General features: G+C 51.3%; 1 protein-coding gene and 1 long non-coding RNA gene across 2 annotated transcripts; both read right to left on the bottom strand.

Annotated features, from left to right (window-relative positions):
- Positions 1 to 205: 205 nt before the first annotated feature.
- Positions 206 to 5112, bottom strand: LOC119102845 (brefeldin A-inhibited guanine nucleotide-exchange protein 3). Its single transcript, XM_037226297.1, has 7 exons — positions 5085 to 5112; positions 3971 to 4104; positions 2538 to 2672; positions 1362 to 1539; positions 870 to 1011; positions 379 to 553; positions 206 to 271 (listed from the first exon to the last, which is right to left on the bottom strand). Exons 1-7 carry the CDS (start codon positions 5110 to 5112, stop codon positions 206 to 208), a joined length of 858 nt encoding a protein of 285 aa, XP_037082192.1.
- A 45-nt stretch (positions 5113 to 5157) lies between these two features.
- Positions 5158 to 16366, bottom strand: LOC119103768 (uncharacterized). The gene is made up of 3 exons (XR_005094808.1): positions 16287 to 16366; positions 15286 to 15414; positions 5158 to 5187 (listed from the first exon to the last, which is right to left on the bottom strand). It is a non-coding gene; the product is annotated as an uncharacterized LOC119103768 (long non-coding RNA).
- Positions 16367 to 21192: the final 4826 nt, after the last annotated feature.

Raw genomic sequence — 21192 nt, 5'->3', positions numbered from 1 at the left:
ACCATAACGTCCGTAAATATGTGCCTATGGATGGAGAAGGAACGTGTGGCTGATGCGTTTATGTGCTACTGAATGTGGGCAAGTCAACCACACACTTGAAAACAAGCATTTTTGTATCACAGCATTCCAACCAATCTTTGCGCATTACGCACTCCAAAATAGGCGATCCGGCCTTGGTCCGGCAGGCAGGAGGACGACACCGCCGTCAAATCAGCGCCAGGATCAGCAGCACGCAGGGGGGCGGGTCGCGTCGGGCCGGGACGGCGCCCACCTGAAGATGAGCCGGGCATCGGCCGGCCGCAGGCTCGGCTGCTGGTCGAGGCCGCCCGAGCCGCGGCCCAGCTCGGCGTCCGGCGCCGCCGGCACGTGGCTGCTGACCCTCTCGCTGGTCGGCGAGCCCAGCAGGCGCACCAGCGCCGGTGTCAGCTGGCGCCACGTCTGCTCCAGCACGCCCGCGCACCGCTGCACGCGCACCGGCAGCGCCGATAGCAGCGCCAGCAGCGTCGACAAGTGGAACTGCAGACTCGCTGGGTGCCCGCTAGGCGACGCCGGCCTGACAACGTGAACGCGTGATATCAGTGTGAAATGACGCGGCCAAATGATGGGCGCACGCAATAGCGAGGTCCACTGCAATAATATGCGGTGTCTTATTTAGGCATCCATTTATTTCAAGCCCTCCTGGAAGCGATAACCGCCAAACAAACACCGCCATGACGATGCTGGATTAATGTAAGACTGATGATTGAACCATCTCTTTCATATCCTAACTGCTTCTAACTACCCTATCGACTCTCCTTTTACTCTGGCTTCAGTATTCCTGAGGCAGATAGCAGAGGTGTTGCCTGCATCGGTACCGCACGACTACGGACCTCTTGCCGGCGTGCTGGTCGATCTGTTGGCAGAGGTGGCGGTAGGTGGGCAGCACGTCTTCGTACACCTGGACAGGCGGCGCCTCCTCGGCCCGGCTGGCAGAGTCCTGCTGCTCGCTCAGAGCGCTCTCGTAGTCCTCGTCTGCGGCGTCCAAACACCACCGATGATGACGATTCTGACTTTGGGGCGCGCCGACTACAATGATCATACGGCGCCCATGGTCCAAACACCGCCGTGACGACGCAGCACCGCCAACATCGCTGGCATAACACACACCTCCAGCACCCATTTCAGCTCGACACATTCATTCACGATGAATCAGCCTGCTCCAACGACGGAGTCTCAAGAAAGTAACTGCTAGACGTGCGCTGCAAAGAGCAGGCTCAGCGAGTCCGCAGCGAGCACACACGTGGCAGCTTCGGCCGCTCCACACCCGGATCATGTTCCGTCGTCTCCAGCTCCAGGCTGGGCGGGCCGGCCGCCCCACTGACCGAGCATGGCAGCGAAGCCTCGCACGGCCTGGCAGGCAGTGGCCTGGGCGGCGGTGGCCACCATGTCCGGACCGCCGGCCGGCGTCAGCGTGCAGAGCTGGTGACACAGCGTCACGATACGCACCACCAGCGCGTTGTTGGCCACCCACGAGCTCTGGCAGGTGGCGTTCAGCAGCACCTGTGGCGGCGGCCAGAGAAGGCGCGCTCAGGCGGCGGCGGTCAGAGGGGGCGCGCGCTCAGGCGGCGGCGGTCAGAGAGGCGCGCTCAGGCGGCGGCGGTCAGAGCGGGCGCGCTCAGACGGCGGCGGTCAGAGCGGGCGCGCTCAGGCGGCGGCGGTCAGAAAGGCGCGCTCAGGCGGCGGCGGTCAGAGGAGGGCGCTCAGGCGGCGGCGGTCAGAGGGGGCGCGCTCAGACGGCAGCGGTCAGAGCGGGCGCGCTCAGGCGGCGGCGGTCAGAGGGGGCACGCTCGGGCGGCGGCGGCGGCGGCGGCCACGGGACGCCGGCGGTCAGGTGGGCGGCGCGCCGTCGCGGCCGTGCCCCGGATTCACCCGGTCAGGGCGTCGCCGGGGCTGGCAGCCAGACGACGGCCGGGCGCACGGTCGGAGCACCAACAGCTGATGTCTTCGGTCGGGCTGTCAGGAGACTCAACCCCAGCCAGGGGCATTACAATGGCCTTGGGATTAGGTGCTCCTGACCAAACAAAAAAGTCGGGCCATTTGCAGCCCGGTTTTTTCATGAGAGGGCGCACGTGGATAAGAGTGGTACCAAATTGATTCCATTCAAACAACTTTAGAAGGCCGACCAAAGCCTTTAAAGTTGAAGTCCGTATGAGGGCCTGAGAATGGGCTGTGTCGGCATTACATGACCTGAACCTCCTAATTTTACGACCTGATTCAGTTGGTCTGAGCCTTTATTGACCGAGACAAACTTACCCACGCAATGCATACACCAACTGGAATTTCTGTCCTAATATACGTCTCGAAGATCGGAAGCCTTCAGATGAAGTAAATCTCCATATTCATAGCAGTTGAGCACAGTGTTTTCGCACCCCTGGTATTGAGATGATGACACCAGGCTCCATGATCTCCACCTGGGCCTCCTCAGCCAGTACGGTCACCAGACTCACCCTCATGATCTCCACCTGGGCCTCGCCAGCCAGTAAGGTCACCAGACTCACCCTCATGATCTCCACCTGCGCCTCCTCGGTCAGCGAGGTCATGGGCGGCAGCACATCCAACAGCTGGGTGGTTAGCCAGAGGCTCTCGTCGTCACTCTCGAACGGGGAGGCGAACCTGTCGTCCCGCAGCATCTTCTGCGGGAGCCGTGGCGACACGTCACACGTGGTAGCTATGGGAACGGCGCGCGCTCACTCCGGCAGAATGGACAACGGGGAGCCGACAACACGGCGAGCACAAACATTTTGACAGTTTCATGTTGAGAGAGAGAGAGAGAGAGAGAGGGAGAGAAGAAAAAGAAGAAGAGAGAGAAAGAAAGAGAAATGAAAGAGAGAAAGAAAAGAGAAAGAAAGAGAAAGAAAGAGAAAAGAAAGAAGGGAGAGAAGAGGAAAGAGAGAGAGGGAAAGAGAGAAAAGAGAGGAAAGAGAGAGAGAAAGAGGAGAGAAGAGAGGGAAAGAGAGAAGAAAAGAGAGAGAAGAGATAGAGAGAGAAAGAGAGAAAGAGAGAGAGAGAGAAGGAAGAGAGAGAGAGAGAGAGAGAGAGAGAGAAGAGAGAGAGAGAGAGAGAGGAAGAGAGAGAGAGAGAGAGAGAGAGAGAGAGAGAAGAGAGAGAGAGAGAGAGAGAGAGAGAGAAGAGAGAGAGAGAGAGATAGAGAGAGGAGAGAGAGAGAGAGAGAGAGAGAGAGAGAAGGAGAAGAGAGAGAGAGATAGAGAGAGAGAGAGAGAGAGAGAGAGAGAGAGAGAGGAGAGAGAGAGAGAGAGAGAGAGAAGAGAGGGAGGAGAGAGAAGAGAGAGAGAGAGAGAGAGAGAGAGAGAGAGAGAGAGAGAGAGAGAGAGAGAGAGAGAGAGAGAGAGAGAGAGAGAGAGAGAGAGAGAGAGAGAGAGGAGAGAGAGAGAGAGAGAGAGAGAGAGAGAGAGAGAGAGAGAGAGAGAGAGAAGAGAGAGAGAGAGAGAGAGAGAGAGAGAGAGAGAGAGAGAGAGAGAGAGAGAGAGAGAGAGAGAGAGAGAGAGATAGAGAGAGAGAGAGAGAGGAGAGGAGAGAGAGAGAAGAGAGAGAGAGAAGAGAGAGAGAAAGAAGAGGAGAGAGAGAGAGAGAGAGGAAGAGAAGAGAGAAATATATGGATATATATATATATATTAGTATATATATATATATATATTTATATTATATATATATTCTACTAAATATATATATATATATATAAGCAGCCTAAAGTGCATGCAACCAAATCATGAAGGGCTATCCAATAGCGATTACGGGCATCAACCAGTACCCACTCACCAACCAAAAGACAGACATACAAGAGGTCATTTAGCTGTCATGGTGGCCTACAAGAGGTCACCATGTCATCAAGGCCGCTCAGGACGCAGTCAGGGCGCCTGGCCTCGGCGGCGTTGCCCGGCCGTAGCCGTCGGAGGCTGCGGCGGCCGCTTACCTGCAGCCCCTGTATGGCGAGCGTGACCAGCTTGTTGGTGCCGCTGTGGAGCGCAGCCCGCAGCGCCTCCAGGCACCTGGCGCGCAGCTCCCAGGGTGGGTCGCGCAGCAGGCCCTGCTGCGACTCTGTCAGGTCTGCGGCGGCGGCGGCTGTCAGAAGGCGGCGCACAGGCAGCCGGCACGGGGCCGGTCAACAGGCGACCCACGGCGTCAGGTCAGGTCAGCAGACGTACGGGGCAAGTCAGGTCAACAGGCGACCAGCGGAGACAGCAGGGACAGGACAGGTCAACAGGCGACCCACAGCGTCAGGTCAGGCTAGGTCAGCAGGCGTACGGCGAAAGTCAGGTCAGCAGGCCACCCACAGCGACACATTATATCAGCAGGCATCATACAGGCAGCGAACAGAGACAATGCCGGCATGGAGCACATCAGCACTTGTCATACATATGATCCGCAGGGGGGCATACAAACATTTACACACGCCGAGTCAGCAGGAAATGCCTAGGCCGTGGCCGCAGGCGAGGGCAGTAGACATGTCCTGGGCGCAGGTCAGGCCAGTTATCACGTGACAGGGACAGATTAGGTTGGTGTGCGCCAGAAGGCACATGGGGACTGGGGACCGGAGCGGGAAAGTCCCAAGAGACGGTACAGTGCCAAGAGATTGATCATGAACCATCTCAATGTATACAACACAGCCGTCTCTAGATGACGCATCGCGTGATCCCTGAGGCCATGAATGGTGCGCTCCACATCATGACGATTCGCATGCTAAATTGTCGCAGAACTCTACGGCACACCAGGTAGTATCACATCTCAGGAATGATGAGCGGTTAGTGGTGGTAAAGCAGCGCTACAAGCGTTCGCAGCCCTTCCTCGGCCCTTCAGCCCTTCAGCCCTTCCCTCGGCCCTTCCCTCGGCCAGCCCGGCGCGGCCGACACCTCATGGCCGGCCAGCGCCCCCGCGGCCGACACCTCACGGCCGGCCAGCGCCCCAGCGACCGACACCTCACGGCCGGCCAGCGCCCCCTGCAGCCGACACCTCACGGCCACAGCGCCCACCTCGCGCCTGTTCGGCGAGCAGCCGGACGCCGGCGAGCCGGGCGGCGCCGGCCTCGCGCGCCAGCTGGCTCAGCAGGTCCTCCATCCGGCAGCCGCGCCGGCTGACGCAGTGGTACCAGCGCCAGCGCCAGGCGTCCGGACGACGCGTCCGCCGGCCACCCTGCCGGCCCAGCGGCACACAGGTCAGTCCAGCCGTCTGAAGCGGCTCAGGGCCGCAGTCGACCACGGTGGCGACCCTCGAATGCTGCGCTGCGAACGGCCCCACAGTTCAGTTAATGCGCTCACGTCTTGCGCTATGGGAGATCTGAGTCGCAATGATCTGAATGATGAGTTTCGATCTTTATCAGGTGCTGCAAGATCTCATACGATTTGCTTCCTTAACAAATTGAGTACAGTTTATAGTATGGAGCGGACAGTTTGGCGGCAGGCTGTTAAAAGTGAAAGGAATTTTCATGAACAAGGCCGTTTTTAGAAGGAACAAATTCAGTTTACATCGGAGGGGGATTCGTAAAAATCCAGCTTCAAGTGGAAATACTAACTCATGAAAAGTGCTTCCGGGCAGCAGACCCACCACCTTAATAACACAACCCTTGTCCAGATGAGTACGCGTGTTGTTATATTTCGGCCTCACATGTGCCGCTCGTCTTTCACGTAAGTGGTCTCTTGCTAGATATTGTACCAGAACGTTTTAAATGGATGGATATCTGAGATCAGAGCTCACGCTAAGCAGTGCTTGTTGCGCGAGTCTCGACCCCTACCATTCGATCGCGCGACTCCATTTCAGCGGCAGACTTTGGTGGCGAAAGTTTAACGTGTCGCAAAGCGCGGCACGGTCCGCACTGCCCTATGACGTCACCTGACCTTTAGCGCGACCTCTGCGGCCAGTCGCAGGCCATACCTGTCAACGACAAATAGCAAGAGCCTAAAGTGACTCGAGCCCACCCCGCCATGTGTGGTGGCGGGCGAGCGGTTGGGTGGATCGGAACGCACACGCTCTAACCAACTGAGCAATCGGGACGAACACTTGAACCAAACTGTCAAGCGTTAGATCACGGTGAACCCGCCACCACACTTAAATGTCATGTCTGTAAGCGACTGCAAACGTCATAACCTCACCGCGGTTATTCGCTGCCAACTCCTGACACAGAGCTCCGTCAAAGCGAGCTATTCGGGCCGCTCCTGCCAATAAAGCGGGCCAGGAGCCTGGTTCTAGGCTCAGCTGGGCCGCACCAGCTGCACCATTATCGTGCGGCGAATGAACAGATGGGCAAAGCTTTAAGGCATGCAAAATGGTTTCAAAATGTTGGGGAACATCGGATGATGCCGAATTGACACCATCCGAACAAATAACCAGTGGCGATGAGCTTGGATGCCAGGTTCTCGGCTTGTCGTCATGATCTCCAACCGTTCGATCATGTCGGAACACCTAGTGATCAGGAATTAATGCATACATAAACCGGTCATTACTGCACACGCGCCCACTGGTCGCTACGTTTGGTATCAGCGCCACGTTATTGGCCGCCCAGGGGAGCTCGTCGACAATAGACAGCGGCAGAGTCGACAGCGGACCTACATGCGGTCCGAGCGCCGCCCAACAAAAAAAGGAAGAAAAAAACACCATCTGTCGTTAGCCGAGCACCCAACGGCACCTGAACCACATTTTAAGCGCGACCAAGTGCATGTATAGGACACAATATGTGCGGGTAACAAGCACCGTATGCGAAGGAATGTGCAGGGTGACTCAGATAAGTCATTATGACCTACGAAGATAGCAGATGCTGAGAAGACGCTGTGAAAAAGATGCGCTCGAAGGATGACCCGCGAGATGTCACGCCTGAGTCGAAAAAGAGGCGTTAGGATGCAGCTGCATGTGTAGGGGCTCAGAACAAAGTTAACTAACGTGTTTTCTCAATAGTAGCGAGCGCATCTGTCACACAAGCACGACTATGCTGTCTCTTGACTGCCGATTCAATGATAAAATACAATCAATGACAGTGGCAGCCATCCGTGACTTCTCACCCGTCAAATCGTACCTCTGTAGGTTGCCCAGATGGATGGCGGTCGAGAATGCACGACAGGGAAATCTGATGGAGGTGGTCGTTCGTTCGATAGATCTTATCGACTCATCCCAAGCCTGAAGGCGCCTTGAGCTCTTGATCATTAACTGGTTAGTCCATGTGGACGTGGTCCTCGAGCTAACCCCGCAGCATGAAGCACAGAGGCGGCAAGTGAAAGGCCCACACCCTGGCAGCCAACAGGCGGATGTGCCTCCTGGGGAAGTGCTCCTCCAACCAGTCCAGGGAAGCCCGTGCCGTGCGCGGTGTAGCTCGCCCTGCTGGAGCGGCTCATCACCCAGACCGACCCCGTGAAGTCGCCCCAAGACCGCCCAAAAAGATATCAGAGCAGCAACGCCAAAGGTGCTGACAGAATTTTCGTTTCCGTCTTCAAAGAAGCGTAATCCGTGGCCATGATTTGGCGAATGTCAGACCTCTGATCACTGCCGTTGCTCTAGATACTATTTTACCACTGAGTGACGATTTCAACGTCACCAATCTAGATTCGGCGACAGATGCACTTGTCATTGTTGGGCGAAATGGGAAATCACTTTTATCTGTTACCTTGTACAAAAATGTGACGAGTAACGACATCCTAACCTCTTCTTCGACCCGGACGTGGCGTCCCGCAAGCCATCTCTCGAGAGCACGTTTTTCAAAGCATTAATTTTTTAAATCTAATCCAAACGTTTGAATGAATGGATTCATGCGATCAGAGCTCACGCTAAGCATTTCCCAATGTCTCCGCGTGTGGGGTGGTGAGACGACTGTCAGGAGCATAACATTCAAAAGGTTGCAAATTGTGCATCCAGAAATGTTTTTGGAACTTGGCCAAATGGGCATCAGAGCACGAGGGATATCAAGGGAGGGTCCAAACCTTAAATTACGAGTAGAGGGGAAGGGATTTCGGTGGAGCGTAACCGAAGAGTAACAAGGAGGACGAAAGGTGGGGCTCCAACAGCATAACGACTCGAGGGTGGCCATAACGAGAACGCCGCTCAAGTGTCGATGCAAATCACGCTGAAGTAGTCTTAAACGTTCAGAAACCCGTCCGCAGGTTACCATTGGCTTCCACTCGTGGCAAGCAAGACATCCGTCCCCGTCCAGCACTACTAGCTCAATTAGGGGCCAAACGGACGTAACCTAATAGAGACGTTATGCTCAAAAACGCAAGCGAGGAAAGTTTTTCTCGCTCATCAGTAACCAGTGCACAATCGGGGGGGGGGGGGGGGGCGTTGATAAATGGTGCAAACCACGTGACGTAGTTTTCTTACAGGCTCTCAGCTTGATTTTGAATTCGCTGGGCTGGTCTACGTCACATAATTTGGTGGCACAGAGACGCCCAACAAGTGGCCCCGGTACTCTAGTCACTACTCGCAAATCATTACGTGTCACTGTCCCAGTGAAACGCTCCGGCATCCTCCGGACCGCGCCTACCCATGTGTTGACTGCACAGAACCAAGAGCTTCTCTTCGAGCCGCGCGTCACTGCTGCCGTGCCGGCCGCCTCGGGCCACTCCCGTGGCTCAGACAGCAGGCGCCCGCGACACCAGCGTTCCTTAATATGATTGCCGAAAGATACACACCGCGGCGAGGCTGATACGCGGGGATTCGTTCGTCTGTGACTTTGAGTCGTGGGTGTTAACTTGTGATGCAGTGCGGTCATTCGCAGGATATCTTTAGGCTCTTCTGGAGGTTTTGTCCGGTCATGGCAGTGATCGTAAGCCGAAAGTGCTGCTTTCTTTCGTATGTATGCCTCACTACCATGCGTCCAATTTTGCCGTCTTACTTGATGTCTTCCGACAGAAGCCGTAACTTCATGAATGTAGTGACAACGGGTCAGTGTGCCATGGCCCCCTTCTTTTCAGGATGGGCCAGTAATATTGACTATCGCCCTTAGTTTTTCAGATTTAAGCCACATTCGGCTTACTTTTACATTATCTTCAACATGCATGACGATTTCCTTAGTTTCCCAACCATCTTCCTCAAACTGCAGTGGCCATAACTGCTCCATGTGATAAATAGCAGCATCTTATCCTATCATGTACGGTGAACGGAGACATTTAGGGGCAAACCCGAGGTTCCCCCGGTACCAAAGGCTCCGTTCTGTCGTTTTAGGTAGCCTTGGTTCTTCTGCGTGGCCGCTTACACTCTTCTCACCATATGTTCATGGAGTTCAAATATGTATGATGCATTCCTCTAAGGGCCTTCAGATCGACCCGAGTGTCAGATCACCCGTGTCACCAGAATGGCAGCCGGAATGCATCTCGCGCTGGGACAGAATGACCCGCAAGACCTAGACCGGCAATGATAAAGTGCTCCCTGGTGTTCCACTCACGGGGCCCCTTGCCCCCAAAGCGTAAGGGTTCTCGGGAAGCGTTGAATGAAGTGGATCTCAATGAGATCAAAAAAGGTGGAAATGCCTGCCCACGTTCGCCAGAGAACGTCTTTTTATTTGCAGAATCGGCCAGCGGGACAACTAACCGAACCCTGCGCGCTCGCAATCTCAGGAGCAAGAACCAGCGGGACAACTAACCTAACCCTGCGCGCTCGCAATCTCAGGGGCAAGGACCAGCGGGACAACTAGCCTAACCCTGCGCGCTCGCAATCTCAGGAGCAAGAACCAGCGGGATACCTAACCTAACCCTGCGCGCTCGCAATCTCAGGAGCAAGAACCAGCGGGACAACTAACCTAACCCTGCGCGCTCGCAATCTCAGGAGCAAGAACCAGCGGGACAACTAACCTAACCCTGCGCGCTCGCAATCTCAGGAGCAAGAACCAGCGGGACAACTAACCTAACCCTGCGCGCTCGCAATCTCAGGAGCAAGGACCAGCGAGACAACTAGCCTAACCCTGCGCGCTCGCAATCTCAGGAGCAAGAACCAGCGGGACAACTAACCTAAACCTGCGCGCTCGCAATCTCAGGAGAAAGGACCAGCGGGACAACTAACCTAACCCTGCGCGCTCGCAATCTCAGGAGCAAGGACCAGCGGGACAACTAACCTAACCCTGCGCGCTCGCAATCTCAGGAGCAAGGACCAGCGGGACAACTAACCTAACCCTGCGCGCTCGCAATATCAGGAGCAAGGACCAGCGGGACAACTAACCTAACCCTGCGCGCTCGCAATCTCAGGAGCAAGGACCAGCGGGACAACTAACCTAACCCTGCGCGCTCGCAATCTCAGGAGCAAGAACCAGCGGGACAACTAACCTAACCCTGCGCGCTCGCAATCTCAGGAGCAAGAACCAGCGGGACAACTAACCTAACCCTGCGCGCTCGCAATCTCAGGAGCAAGAGCCAGCGCTGGCCGGGGTTGCAAATCTCGTAACACCGAACGGCGTTGTCCGCTGGAAGTAACACCGGGCGTCGGGTGCCTTGCGCGCGAGAACGACTGTCGTGAAATAATGTTTTTCAGAGTAAATCAAAATGAATTCGACCTTTTCGTGGATTAGCTGGGGCGTAGTTTCGTTCTACAATTTACTGTGTGCCCTCTGGTCAAATTGACACTTACAGCGACACGAAGAATATATATCTTATATTTAATCTTCCGATGTTACCAACTGGTTCGAGACAACTTCGCGGTACTGTAACGGTTAATCGGCCCTTTTCATCGATCTAAAAACCAAACAGGTGAAATAGACGCTAGGAATATTTTCTAAACGTACGAACTGATGTCCTAAAGCGTTCAAAGGCGGTTTTGTTCTTTCATATACGTCATTTTTCCGCCCGGCCAATGGAGACGCAGCGCCGGGCGTCGAGGATGTTGATGCTGAGATTTGCGAGCGCGCAATTTTCAAGACCATGCCGCATAATTTTTCTCAGTAATCGATTCTGACCGCATGTTGAACATTTCAGGACTAATATGGGTTAGCCATGCCAACACAAATTATGGGCTCCATTTCGATCTACAGTCTACGTTCAGAGGCCCTCAATATCTCTGAGGGACGCATACAAATCTGTCAAAGCTTTTGAGTTCTATCGGTTTACAAAGAGTTCACTGAACCATTGCAAAGTGGAGAGCGCCGGAGATTTATTCCATGGAGTTGTTCAACGATTGTACACAGGTGAGCTACATCCGGCGATTTTCGGGGGGGGGGGGGGGGGGGGTCATCGTCAGGGGGCCTTTGTCAACCCGGTGCCCCACCCCTTACCAAGGTTCTGGATACGCCTCGCACTACATACAAAAGCAGAACAAGTCGGCTACCCTGAATGAGTGGCAAAGGAATGTCCGGTGGACCAATTCATACCCGACGAGGGCAGTTTTCCGAACGCTTATTTTCTGCTGCGGTGCAGTATAAGAGATCATTTGTAAATAAATACCGCAGCAGGTGTCCAATATACGCTTTACACACCAATAAAAAGTGAAGCTGATCCATAAACATGCAGCAAAGCCATCCTACGATCAGTTCGCGGTCCGTCACGCGGGGGACAGCCGGGCCAAGGCAGTAGCCGCCGACGGCGGACGGGAGCAGTGCTTAGACAGGGGACATCTGAAAGAATGGCCTTCATTCTGTGACCCGGTGTTTACAATAGAAACTCCGATTTGACGGTCTTATCAAAAAGTTTTTGACAGTTCACATTTGAAGCTTTCCAATCTGTTTTCCACCGAACTGCTCCGACCAATATTATCCCTTGAAAAGTGACCGGCGAAATCTAGGCGCATGAAAGTTCTGGCGTACTGCGGGCCACTGACTTGCATTCAGAATTCTGACCAGCCTGTGCCCGGGTCGTATTTTTGCATCCACCCAGTGAAGGCAGATGCCTCCCCAATGACCCAAAACGCGTACCCGCTTGTGGAATTTCAGTACATACCCACGGCCACCGCACTTCCGGGCCGGGTCGGATGTGCCCCCCCCCCCCCCCCCCCGGCACACAGAGGACACCGGCCGGCCGGAGGTGGTCCATGGTGACCTGGAAGTATACCCTGAGCATAGTGAATCAGTATGCCCTGAGCTTAGCCCTCCTCCCCACTTCTTAAAACGTTTCTTCGCCTGATATGCGTAAACTGACTTACTATATGTATATGTATACATATATGCGTACATGTAAAGTTACGAAATGGATAAAGCGGTCAAGGGTTGCTACAACTGGAAAGGGAATCTTGGCGTCAACTACCATCATGGTGAAACACAAACACGTGCAAACGTGTCGCCAAAGCTGCCATACTGTTAAGTTATCCGGTGCCTTATTAATGCCGGGAAAGTATATCTGATTGGTGATACCAGTAGTATCGCTACAAACGGCTGAAATTCCGCCGACTAATTGTATAATTCCTCATTTCATGCATAAGATACGGTACATGGCAAAGACATCCTTTGCATGCAGTGCCTGAACAATTTCTAATGCCATTAAACAACATTCAATACCATGCACCAATCATTTTGCTAAAGTTGAACGTTGTACCTAAATAACTATTTCGTATTGTGACCAAACGATTACGTACACTAACACAGAGAAAAAATGCTTAAATTCTGGAAACACTACGAACAATTTATACAATTCCGCACAATGACCACGTGTACAAACAGTCCATATCACTTCATCTAATCTCTGGTAACAAACTAACGCGGACGGTTTACCCTGCATGAAAGAGTAAGTAAAATAGACACAGTGACAACATTAACACCTCGTACGTGAAAAGTTTATCCGGCATGCGCAAAAGCGGAAAAACAACGACAGGAACGACGAACAGGAAAGATCGGAAGATCATTAATGCGGTGTATGGAGCCGTCCTTGGCCACTGGAGGGGGTCGAGCACATCGACTGCGTGCGGCCACGCAGCCGTCCCTGATCAGCGGAGGGTGTCGAGCACATCGACTGCGTGCGGCCATGCGGCCGTCCCTGATCAGCAGACGGGATCGAGCACATCGACTGCGTGCGGTCACGCAGCCGTTCCTGATCAGCGGAGGGGAACAAAGCACATCGACTGCGTGCGGCCACGCAGCCGTCCCTGATCAGCGGAGGGGATAGAGCACATCGACTGCGTGCGGCCACGCAGCCGTCCCTAGATCAGCAGACGGGATCGAGCACATCGACTGCGTGCGGGCACGCGCCGTCCCTGATCAGCGGAGGGGGTCGAGCACATCGACTGCGTGCGGCCACGTAGCCGTCCCTGGTGAGCACCGACGCCCCGGCTATGACCCCCAGCCTCCAGCCGGCACCGAGCTGCGCTAACCGGACATCCCTCCTACCACGGGGTCAGAACCTTCCGATCCGACGCCTGCCGAGGACCAGCGAGCCCACCCACGGCCACCACACTCCAGGCCGGCCCGGCCGTCCCTCTCCCGACACACAGAGGACCACCGACCGTCCGAAGGTGGTCCATGGCGGCGGCGCGGCGGTGCCGGCGGGCGGCGGCGACACGTCCGTCCCACTGCGGACGTCGCTGGGCCGGCCTGACCGGCGCACAGGTGGCCGGGCGGCGTTTACAGTTCACACCTGCGCCGGGCAGCTGGCCGCCCCGCCCCCGGGTCCGGACCACAGCACTGCGAGTACGACCCCGTTCCGGCGCGGCACGGGCACCGCGCTCTGACCGCAGCGCAGGCCCGGCTCTACGCCGGGCCTCACGGGTGCTGCCGGCCCACGGCCGGCGGGGCCACTCCAGTTGGCCTGGGTCCGTCCGCGTCCTGGCCCTGGTTTAACCGGTCTGGTCTTCCGCGTGCGTCCCACTGGCCCTGACTTACCTCGGACCACAGCATCGCTGACAGCAGACCGGTCAGAAACGCCAATGGGGGGGGAGGGGGGGGGGAGGGGGGGGGGAGGGTCCCACAACATCTTTTTTTGACAACGTGTGCTCTGTGCATAACGAGTGACACTTCAAACCAAAGTCCCAGGAGCACCACTGTCCAGTGCTGTCAAAACCAGCCAACAGCCCTCTGTGACACGGTGCGACCAGGTATGCTGTCCTAAATCATATCATATCAACTGAGTACCTGAGGTCCTACAATATCTGATTTAATCAGCATGCTCCTTCCATTTCAATGCGACTGGGGCAGGCCAAATACTTCCACAAACCTTACCACCAGACATCCCTCGCCAGGCAGCCACATGTACTCAACATGTTTCTTCCATTTCAATGTGACTGGGCCAGGTCAAGTACTCCACAATTGTTATCATAAGACGTCCTCCGCCAGACAGCCACAGACAGCCAAGGCGGGTCAGGAAGTTGCGGGCGTGCATGGGCAGTGACAGCTGATGTCTGCGCGCGGAGGTCTGGAAGAACTCAGGTACGCAGTGCACTGGTCTACCCAACTCGAAATCTAGGTTTGTTTTTGCCCTTGCCCAGCCCTGGCACCCCAGCCAGTTGGAGCCCCTGCCTTCGTATTCACCTATCGGTGGTGGGGTGGCTTCTGGCTCGAATCACTTCGCCCGCGCGCTATTTGTCCCTGACTGGGATGGCCGGTGGCTGGTGGCAGCGGCCGCGCCACAGGCCTGGTGACGTGACGTGACTGACGAGGGTATGACAGACCATGGTAAGGCTTTCAGTACATTAACCTTTGGCAGAAAAACATATGCCAAATGACCTGAGCCAATCAGGTGATGACAGTCAGGGCTCATGCATCTAATAGGCTTAGCATGGGCGCTGATCCTTTGAGTCCATCAAATCAAATGTTCAGACTTAATTCAAAGGCACACAATATTGCTGTGCTTCATCATGCAACAAAAAGGGGGCATCAGAAAAGGCTGATGTCCCATACAGCTCAGTGATTGGTGACAAATGATTTAAAATATTGCATACTGACCCATTGCAGGGTGGCAATATTTGGTCACTTGCATGGAAGGCAGGTGATGCTTATTATCCTCTCACATCTCTAGCTCAGGGTTCACTGCCTGTTGCTCATTCCCACACTCAGGATATGCCAATTAGCACTGAACCCAATGGTAAGTCAACCCAGCATTCATGTGCCTCTTGCTTGGCCTGGCTGGCCATTTAACCTGGCTGGTCAAATGTCAGGGTTCAGCAGAGTTAAAGAGGAACAGACCACAGAAAGATGGTTAGGAGGCTACTGTGGAGCCAGAAGTCTGGAGCATGCAACTGTGTATCTCCTGCATCCCCAGATCAACGCAATTTGCAATGCTGACCCAATTAATCATTTTGGCAACCCCATCCTGAGAAAGCAGACCCAACATTCAGACAGCAAAAGGAGATCAGACAACACATGCAACACATAGCTGAGGACCACCAGAAGCAGAGCCTCGATACCTTGACAGCTGAGCTTTGGCGGCAGCACAGGTGAGCTCCAGTCCAAACAGTGTTATGAGGTGACCACAGATTCAAACATCAACTCTGATGGTTGGAGACTTAAGGTGTAGCTGTCAGTGTAAGATGGAACTGGAAAACATCAGGTAGAATTAACAGACCAAACAATAAAGCCAGACAATGGACACTATGAGCTGCAACAGCTGGTGCCACCAGTGCTGACCAAAATGTCTAAGATACCCAGATTGTTGCCTGTAGAGTGGATTGTGAGAGGCAAAAAACTGTCATGCCTATATGGAAAATTCAAGACTCAAGCTACATCCATATCATTACCTGCATGTGTACATCTGCATTCAAATTATCTTTCAAATGATGAAGGGGCTTATGATGCTCAAAAAGTTAAATTGTTATCAATGTGGAGTCAGCCTCATAAAGTAAATTGGTTGCATACAATATGAACCAAAAAAGACCTCTTATCAAAGTATTCCCTTATAGCATGTGCTATCAAGGATACCAGCATGACCTTCTTTCATTAACACCCACAGACTGTGGACACATGCCCATCACTTCTAGGAGATATTTGAGAGGCCAATGGCAATTTTGCTCATCTAAAATGAAATTTTTGTGGTTCCAAATCCCTCTCAAGCATACCAAGGGGCTTTGAGATGCCCCTCTGGCCTCTGAGTAATGGTCTACCAATTCCAAAAAGTAGCTTTGATCAGATACTTTTGGTCCAGTGGCTAAATGAAAACATTGGGGACCGCTGTTTGGCTGCTCGAAGCACGGTTCTTCTAAATAAAGCACAAGGATTCAGCTCAAAGTATGTCTCATCAAGGCTTGCAAACTGGGCTGTTTTGAGCAGGGAAAAAGACACCATTTAAAGTCCAGACCAGGCACCCGTAAGTCGCGCCCTACTCGCAACCGTCAAGATGTGCTGCCTCGGCCCTGGATGGTACAGGGACGATGCCTCTTTCTCTGGCTAAGTTCTGTCTCATGTCAATTACCTCCACACCATGTCTTTCACATTTGCTAACAATGCGAACACATGCACTACTACAAATGCCCGGCCGCCACACGTTGTCGTGGGTTCAGTAATCCCATTTACCCCCAACCACTAACGCGCGCCGGCCACGGTGTAAATATTGACATATGGGAACTTAGCAGCATGCACTTCTGCTAGGCCGCGTTTTGGCAGTCTTGTTCCAAATCGTCGTCTGTTGGTATACAATAGCTATATTTGCCAGAATTACCGTTATTTTATTGGGCTACAGTTGCACACACAAAATATGATTGGATATTTGGCAAAACAAATTCACTGAGCTGCTATTGCGAACACAACCCCGTAAAATGCCCTTAGTATGACGCAAATCTTTTGATTGTAGTTTGTGTCCATACCCTGGTTTTGCTACCATAATAATATATTGGATATACTTTTATCTAAAAATATTTTGAAGCGTCATAAACTAACTTGTATGGCATGAGTAAACCAAAACATGCAAAATAAGGCGTTATTACCGTATGACGTAATCAAAACTAGATCGATACATGACTGCACTAATGCATCATTGTCAAACGTGTATAATCTGGCGCAGGACCTGCAATTGTAAACAGATCTTGTAGTGGGATGGTGTGTAGTTATGTGGGAGGCCATTAAGGGAGCGGTACGGCGCCTATCGTTTTTATGCATGCAGTTGGTTAGCCGTAGACATTCTGTCTGGTTTGTGTGAACATCTTCTCTTAGGTTTGTGCACGTGGACGATGATGTGCTGCTGTCCAGTAGCGCGTCATGCATATATGAATTCAATCCCAGTTGATGGGTGCCGTTTATGCTCTAATACGACTTGCATGATTTGTTAACTTGTGACACTTGTCCATTACCACCATTAATGCGGTCAAAATGTGAAAGGTCCCAAGTTGTAATTACATCCTGTACATGTATCAGTGATTAGCTGACCTATTGCGTAATATTTGCCCTGATGCTAGGATATCCCCAATGTTGTGTTCTTTTTCCAACCACATTTACGCATTACTCTTGACATGACAATTTTGATTTTGTAATTGGTGGCAGTAAGCATGACAGCAACATTATGCAAAATGCAATGTCACACAGTAAGTATTGCAGTTGTGTCATGTTATGAAAGACATTGTCACATCTAAGAAGGGATCTTCCATGAAAACATTGGAGTTCACCATTGCACAACATTGATGTCATGTGTCAAGAAGTTAGATTTCTGGTGGACATTTTAAATATAGAATATGTGTATTTAGCTGGAAACTGGTATGAACAACCACTGCCATCACTTCAAGCCCATGTGCAATATGCACTGTCATGTGATGCATGCCTGCCACATAAAATTTGCTTATGGTATTGTGTATGCCTGCCTCCTTATTCAAGGGATCAAATATAAGTGTGTTTATAAAATATCAGCATATGTTTTTCTCTGACTCTAGTATCTGACACAATTTAACTGAACTTTGCTTGGCATGTCGTGGCCTAGCCCTGCCCTGTCCGGGCGCACTGAGCCTTTCAAGGTCTTGGTGAGTATCAGACCACCTGTTAGTCCCTTGCAGGAGTTATCAGTGTCATTTTTGGTTGTAGCTTTAATTGCATCAATTTGCTATAAAGATAAGGCAGAAGTATTAGCCATATTTCTCAGAGAAAAATCAGGGGAATGGAGATATAGTTTGGTTGATATTTCAGCAACATATTTTCACCAAAACAATAGCAAAACCAATTTGGAATGAATCTTCTGCTATTGCTTTCATAAAGGCATGTTGCTGAAATATCAACCCAACTATGTCTGGTGTCAACTATGTCTATCACTTTCGTGGTTTTGGTCTTGGGAATAAGGCTAATGTTGCTGTTTTATCTATGTGAACAATGTTCTTTGCTTATGCACAAAACAACTTATGCAGTTTGTTATGAAAATGATTTTCCATCATAATTTCAGAATCTTAACCACAAAGAGATAACAGTGCCTAGCATACCAAGAGTAAATTCACAACCTTTTGTTTTAATCACACAGGTTGGCCACACAAGTTGTTAACCAATCAACAGCCAAAATTTTGATTTTCCTAGCTAGTTCTGAGTCATGGTATTTCAGTTGGTTGAAACCAGTTGTTGCAAATTTCTTATTCCTCTAGTTTAGCATGTAATGATCAGAAATGCAGGAATTATTTCAGCTCTAATGTGTGAGAAGTGTGAACAATCACACATGGAATGCAGTTAGGTTTGCTGCACACCAAGAAGTGCTCTATGCCCCCTTCCCTGAATTTCCATCATTGCATCCAAGTTTTGCACTCAGGTGAGCAATCTAATCTGAATCCCACAGTTGTCTGCTAATTTTGTACAGCAACTTAAAAGGGAACCTTTAACCTCAGGGTCCAGGCTAAGAGTGACAGTGGCCAATGGGAGCTGAAATTGTAGTTAATGGCATTTTCCAAGGTGCTGACATAAAATGCATGTATGTATAGTATTATATGTCCATCCTGATGGCTCAGCTGGTTAGAGTGCCTTCCTCCAGATTCACCCAACTGTGGTGGGGTGGGTTTGAGTCTCTTAAGGCATTCTCTTTTTGCCCTTGACAGATACAGCATGCAGCTGGGGGCAGCAACCACGATAAATGTCAGATGACTCAGATGACGTTGGAAGGCAGGGCCGGCCATGCCAAACACTGCAGTGCATTGAGCTTTCTCCACCAAATTCTGATGTTGACCTGCATGATCTGATGGTAGTCTAAATTGATGATCAGATGGTAGGAGGCAGGGCTCACACAACACGCACTGCTTAGCATGAGCTCTGATCCCATAAATCCATCCATGGAAAATATTTGGATTAAATCTTGAGAATGTATTATCAGCAATGTGGAGATGCTGGGCAATGGAAAGGTTTGTGTTGTGAGGTTGAAACCTTTATGCATGCCAGAGCTATGCTACATTGTCTCATTACATCATATTTTGCACTTGTTTTAGTTGGTCAAACCCTTTCAGACCAGTTCCCATGCTTTGCACCATGCCTTTGAAGTGGGAAATGTTTCTGGATAGGGGCATGACAACAGTAGCTGTGGACGCCATGCATTTCACATAATTAAAGGATTATAACATCAAGCAGTGATGTAGTGGCCCAACAAGAAGACCAGATTCATCATTTATATTAAACACAGCTTAGGAAGATTAAGCTTTTTTTGCTGGGGAATTTAATCTAGTGCTCAACACCATTTTTTTGTGCACACACAATACACAAGTTCAGTTGAATTCAGGCCCATACTGTGATTGGTAGCATTCCAGTCTCAGACACCAAGTCTATTTTTATTCCAAGGTAGGATTCTGTCCAAAATGGCACCTGACAGTAGGCCTTGCATGATTACACCTCAGCAAAATCAATGGAAGAAAGATCAGAAAATATGTCCAGTACCCTCTCAAAAATTATGGCTTGTTACAGCTGAAGGAAAAATGTAGTATCCATTCATTCTTTAGTGTCATACGCAGTTAACCGTCACGGGCTTGATTTATTTCTGCAAATGCTTGATATTCCTTGTGTTGCAATCAACAACTGAGATAGCTGTGCTCAGTGTCCAGTGTTCACACCAAGCTGATGGCCATGCTTTTCATATTGTTAAATACCCATGTTGGGGAATCAACCATGCAAGTAGTGTCCCATGAATATGTGCTGTGCACAACTCTCTGATGCAATGGTCATTTCAACTGTTGTTTTTTTCAGGAACAGTGACCTTGGATGCTTCCAAATGTCATCAATTGGCAATCAGGTAAGTGCTAACATATCATATACCACCCTGGAATAGACTCAGAATCATCTCAGCAAACTGTGTCGTGTAGACCGAAACGTATCAGCCGAAATCCCGACATAGACTGAAATCAATGGAAATTTAGTATTTTGTTGAATGCCAAGCCGATTTGACCAAAATGGTCCAAAATTGGGAGTCCGAAACTGTCCATTAAAAGTTTTAACGTCCATAAAACATATTTCTCTGAAAATCTTTAGTTTGAACTTTAAATTTGCAATTTGAAATTGTAGTTAGAAAATTACTTGTCCAGAGTAATGACATTTTGTACTGCGAACTGAAACACATACGGATCACGTCCTGCCGCGACCTCAGCCGGTAGCTGACCTTGCGCGAGGTGCGTCAGTTCCACGTGTTTTTTTCGACACAAAACTATTGTGAGTTGCCCGAAGAGTCGAGCGAATTTGCCCCCTGATTTTGTGGCTCCGTCTGTGAACCAGGAGCGTGTCACTTTGCGATTTCCTGAGGAATGTACTGGTAGTTAAGGATTTCGTTCGTGATTTTTTGTGGCGCCAATTACACTATATATTGTATTTGCCCTAGGTGCTTGTACTGAGATGATTTGGACCACGAGCTCTTGGCATATCCTTAGGAGGCAAGCGTCTTATCCTTCAGTTTGTATGATGCAGCAAAAAAAGTCGCAAAAGTTGCAGGATGAGAGGAAGGTGCTCGCTGGGGGTGCTATAAATACCAAGGCAAGTAGATTTAAATTCTGATATACCATCGAAGTGCAGAAAATTAGACAATACTCTCGGCAGCTTCACTGTCGAGAACATTGTCGTATCGAGAGCATTATATCATATCAATAACGACCGGGAGCATTTTGAGTGACATTGGGGACTGCGGTTGAGCCTACAAGATAACACCGTTTGTTTGTGCACAAATTGAGCAGTAAACGTGCGGCACGGGAGTCCGTAACGATTTCAGCTGCTGGAATGCAGTATTTAGGACACCTTTTATTTAGCTTCGATCGCCATGAAACCTTCGCTATTCGATATGAAATAGTTGCTTTCTTATCTCGGCTCCAAAAGTGGGGGACCCTAGGTCACAGCGAAGCTGAACAATATCGCCACATTTCAAGATTGTTGCTTGAGTGTATCATTTAGTC

Source organism: Pollicipes pollicipes, unplaced genomic scaffold (assembly GCF_011947565.3).
Source record: "Pollicipes pollicipes isolate AB1234 unplaced genomic scaffold, Ppol_2.1 Scaffold_5724;HRSCAF=6776_pilon_pilon_pilon, whole genome shotgun sequence".
Classification (NCBI taxonomy): Eukaryota; Metazoa; Arthropoda; class Thecostraca; order Pollicipedomorpha; family Pollicipedidae; genus Pollicipes; species Pollicipes pollicipes.
The sequence above is the reverse complement of the archived record's forward strand: the minus strand, read 5'-3'. Positions and strand labels throughout refer to the sequence as shown.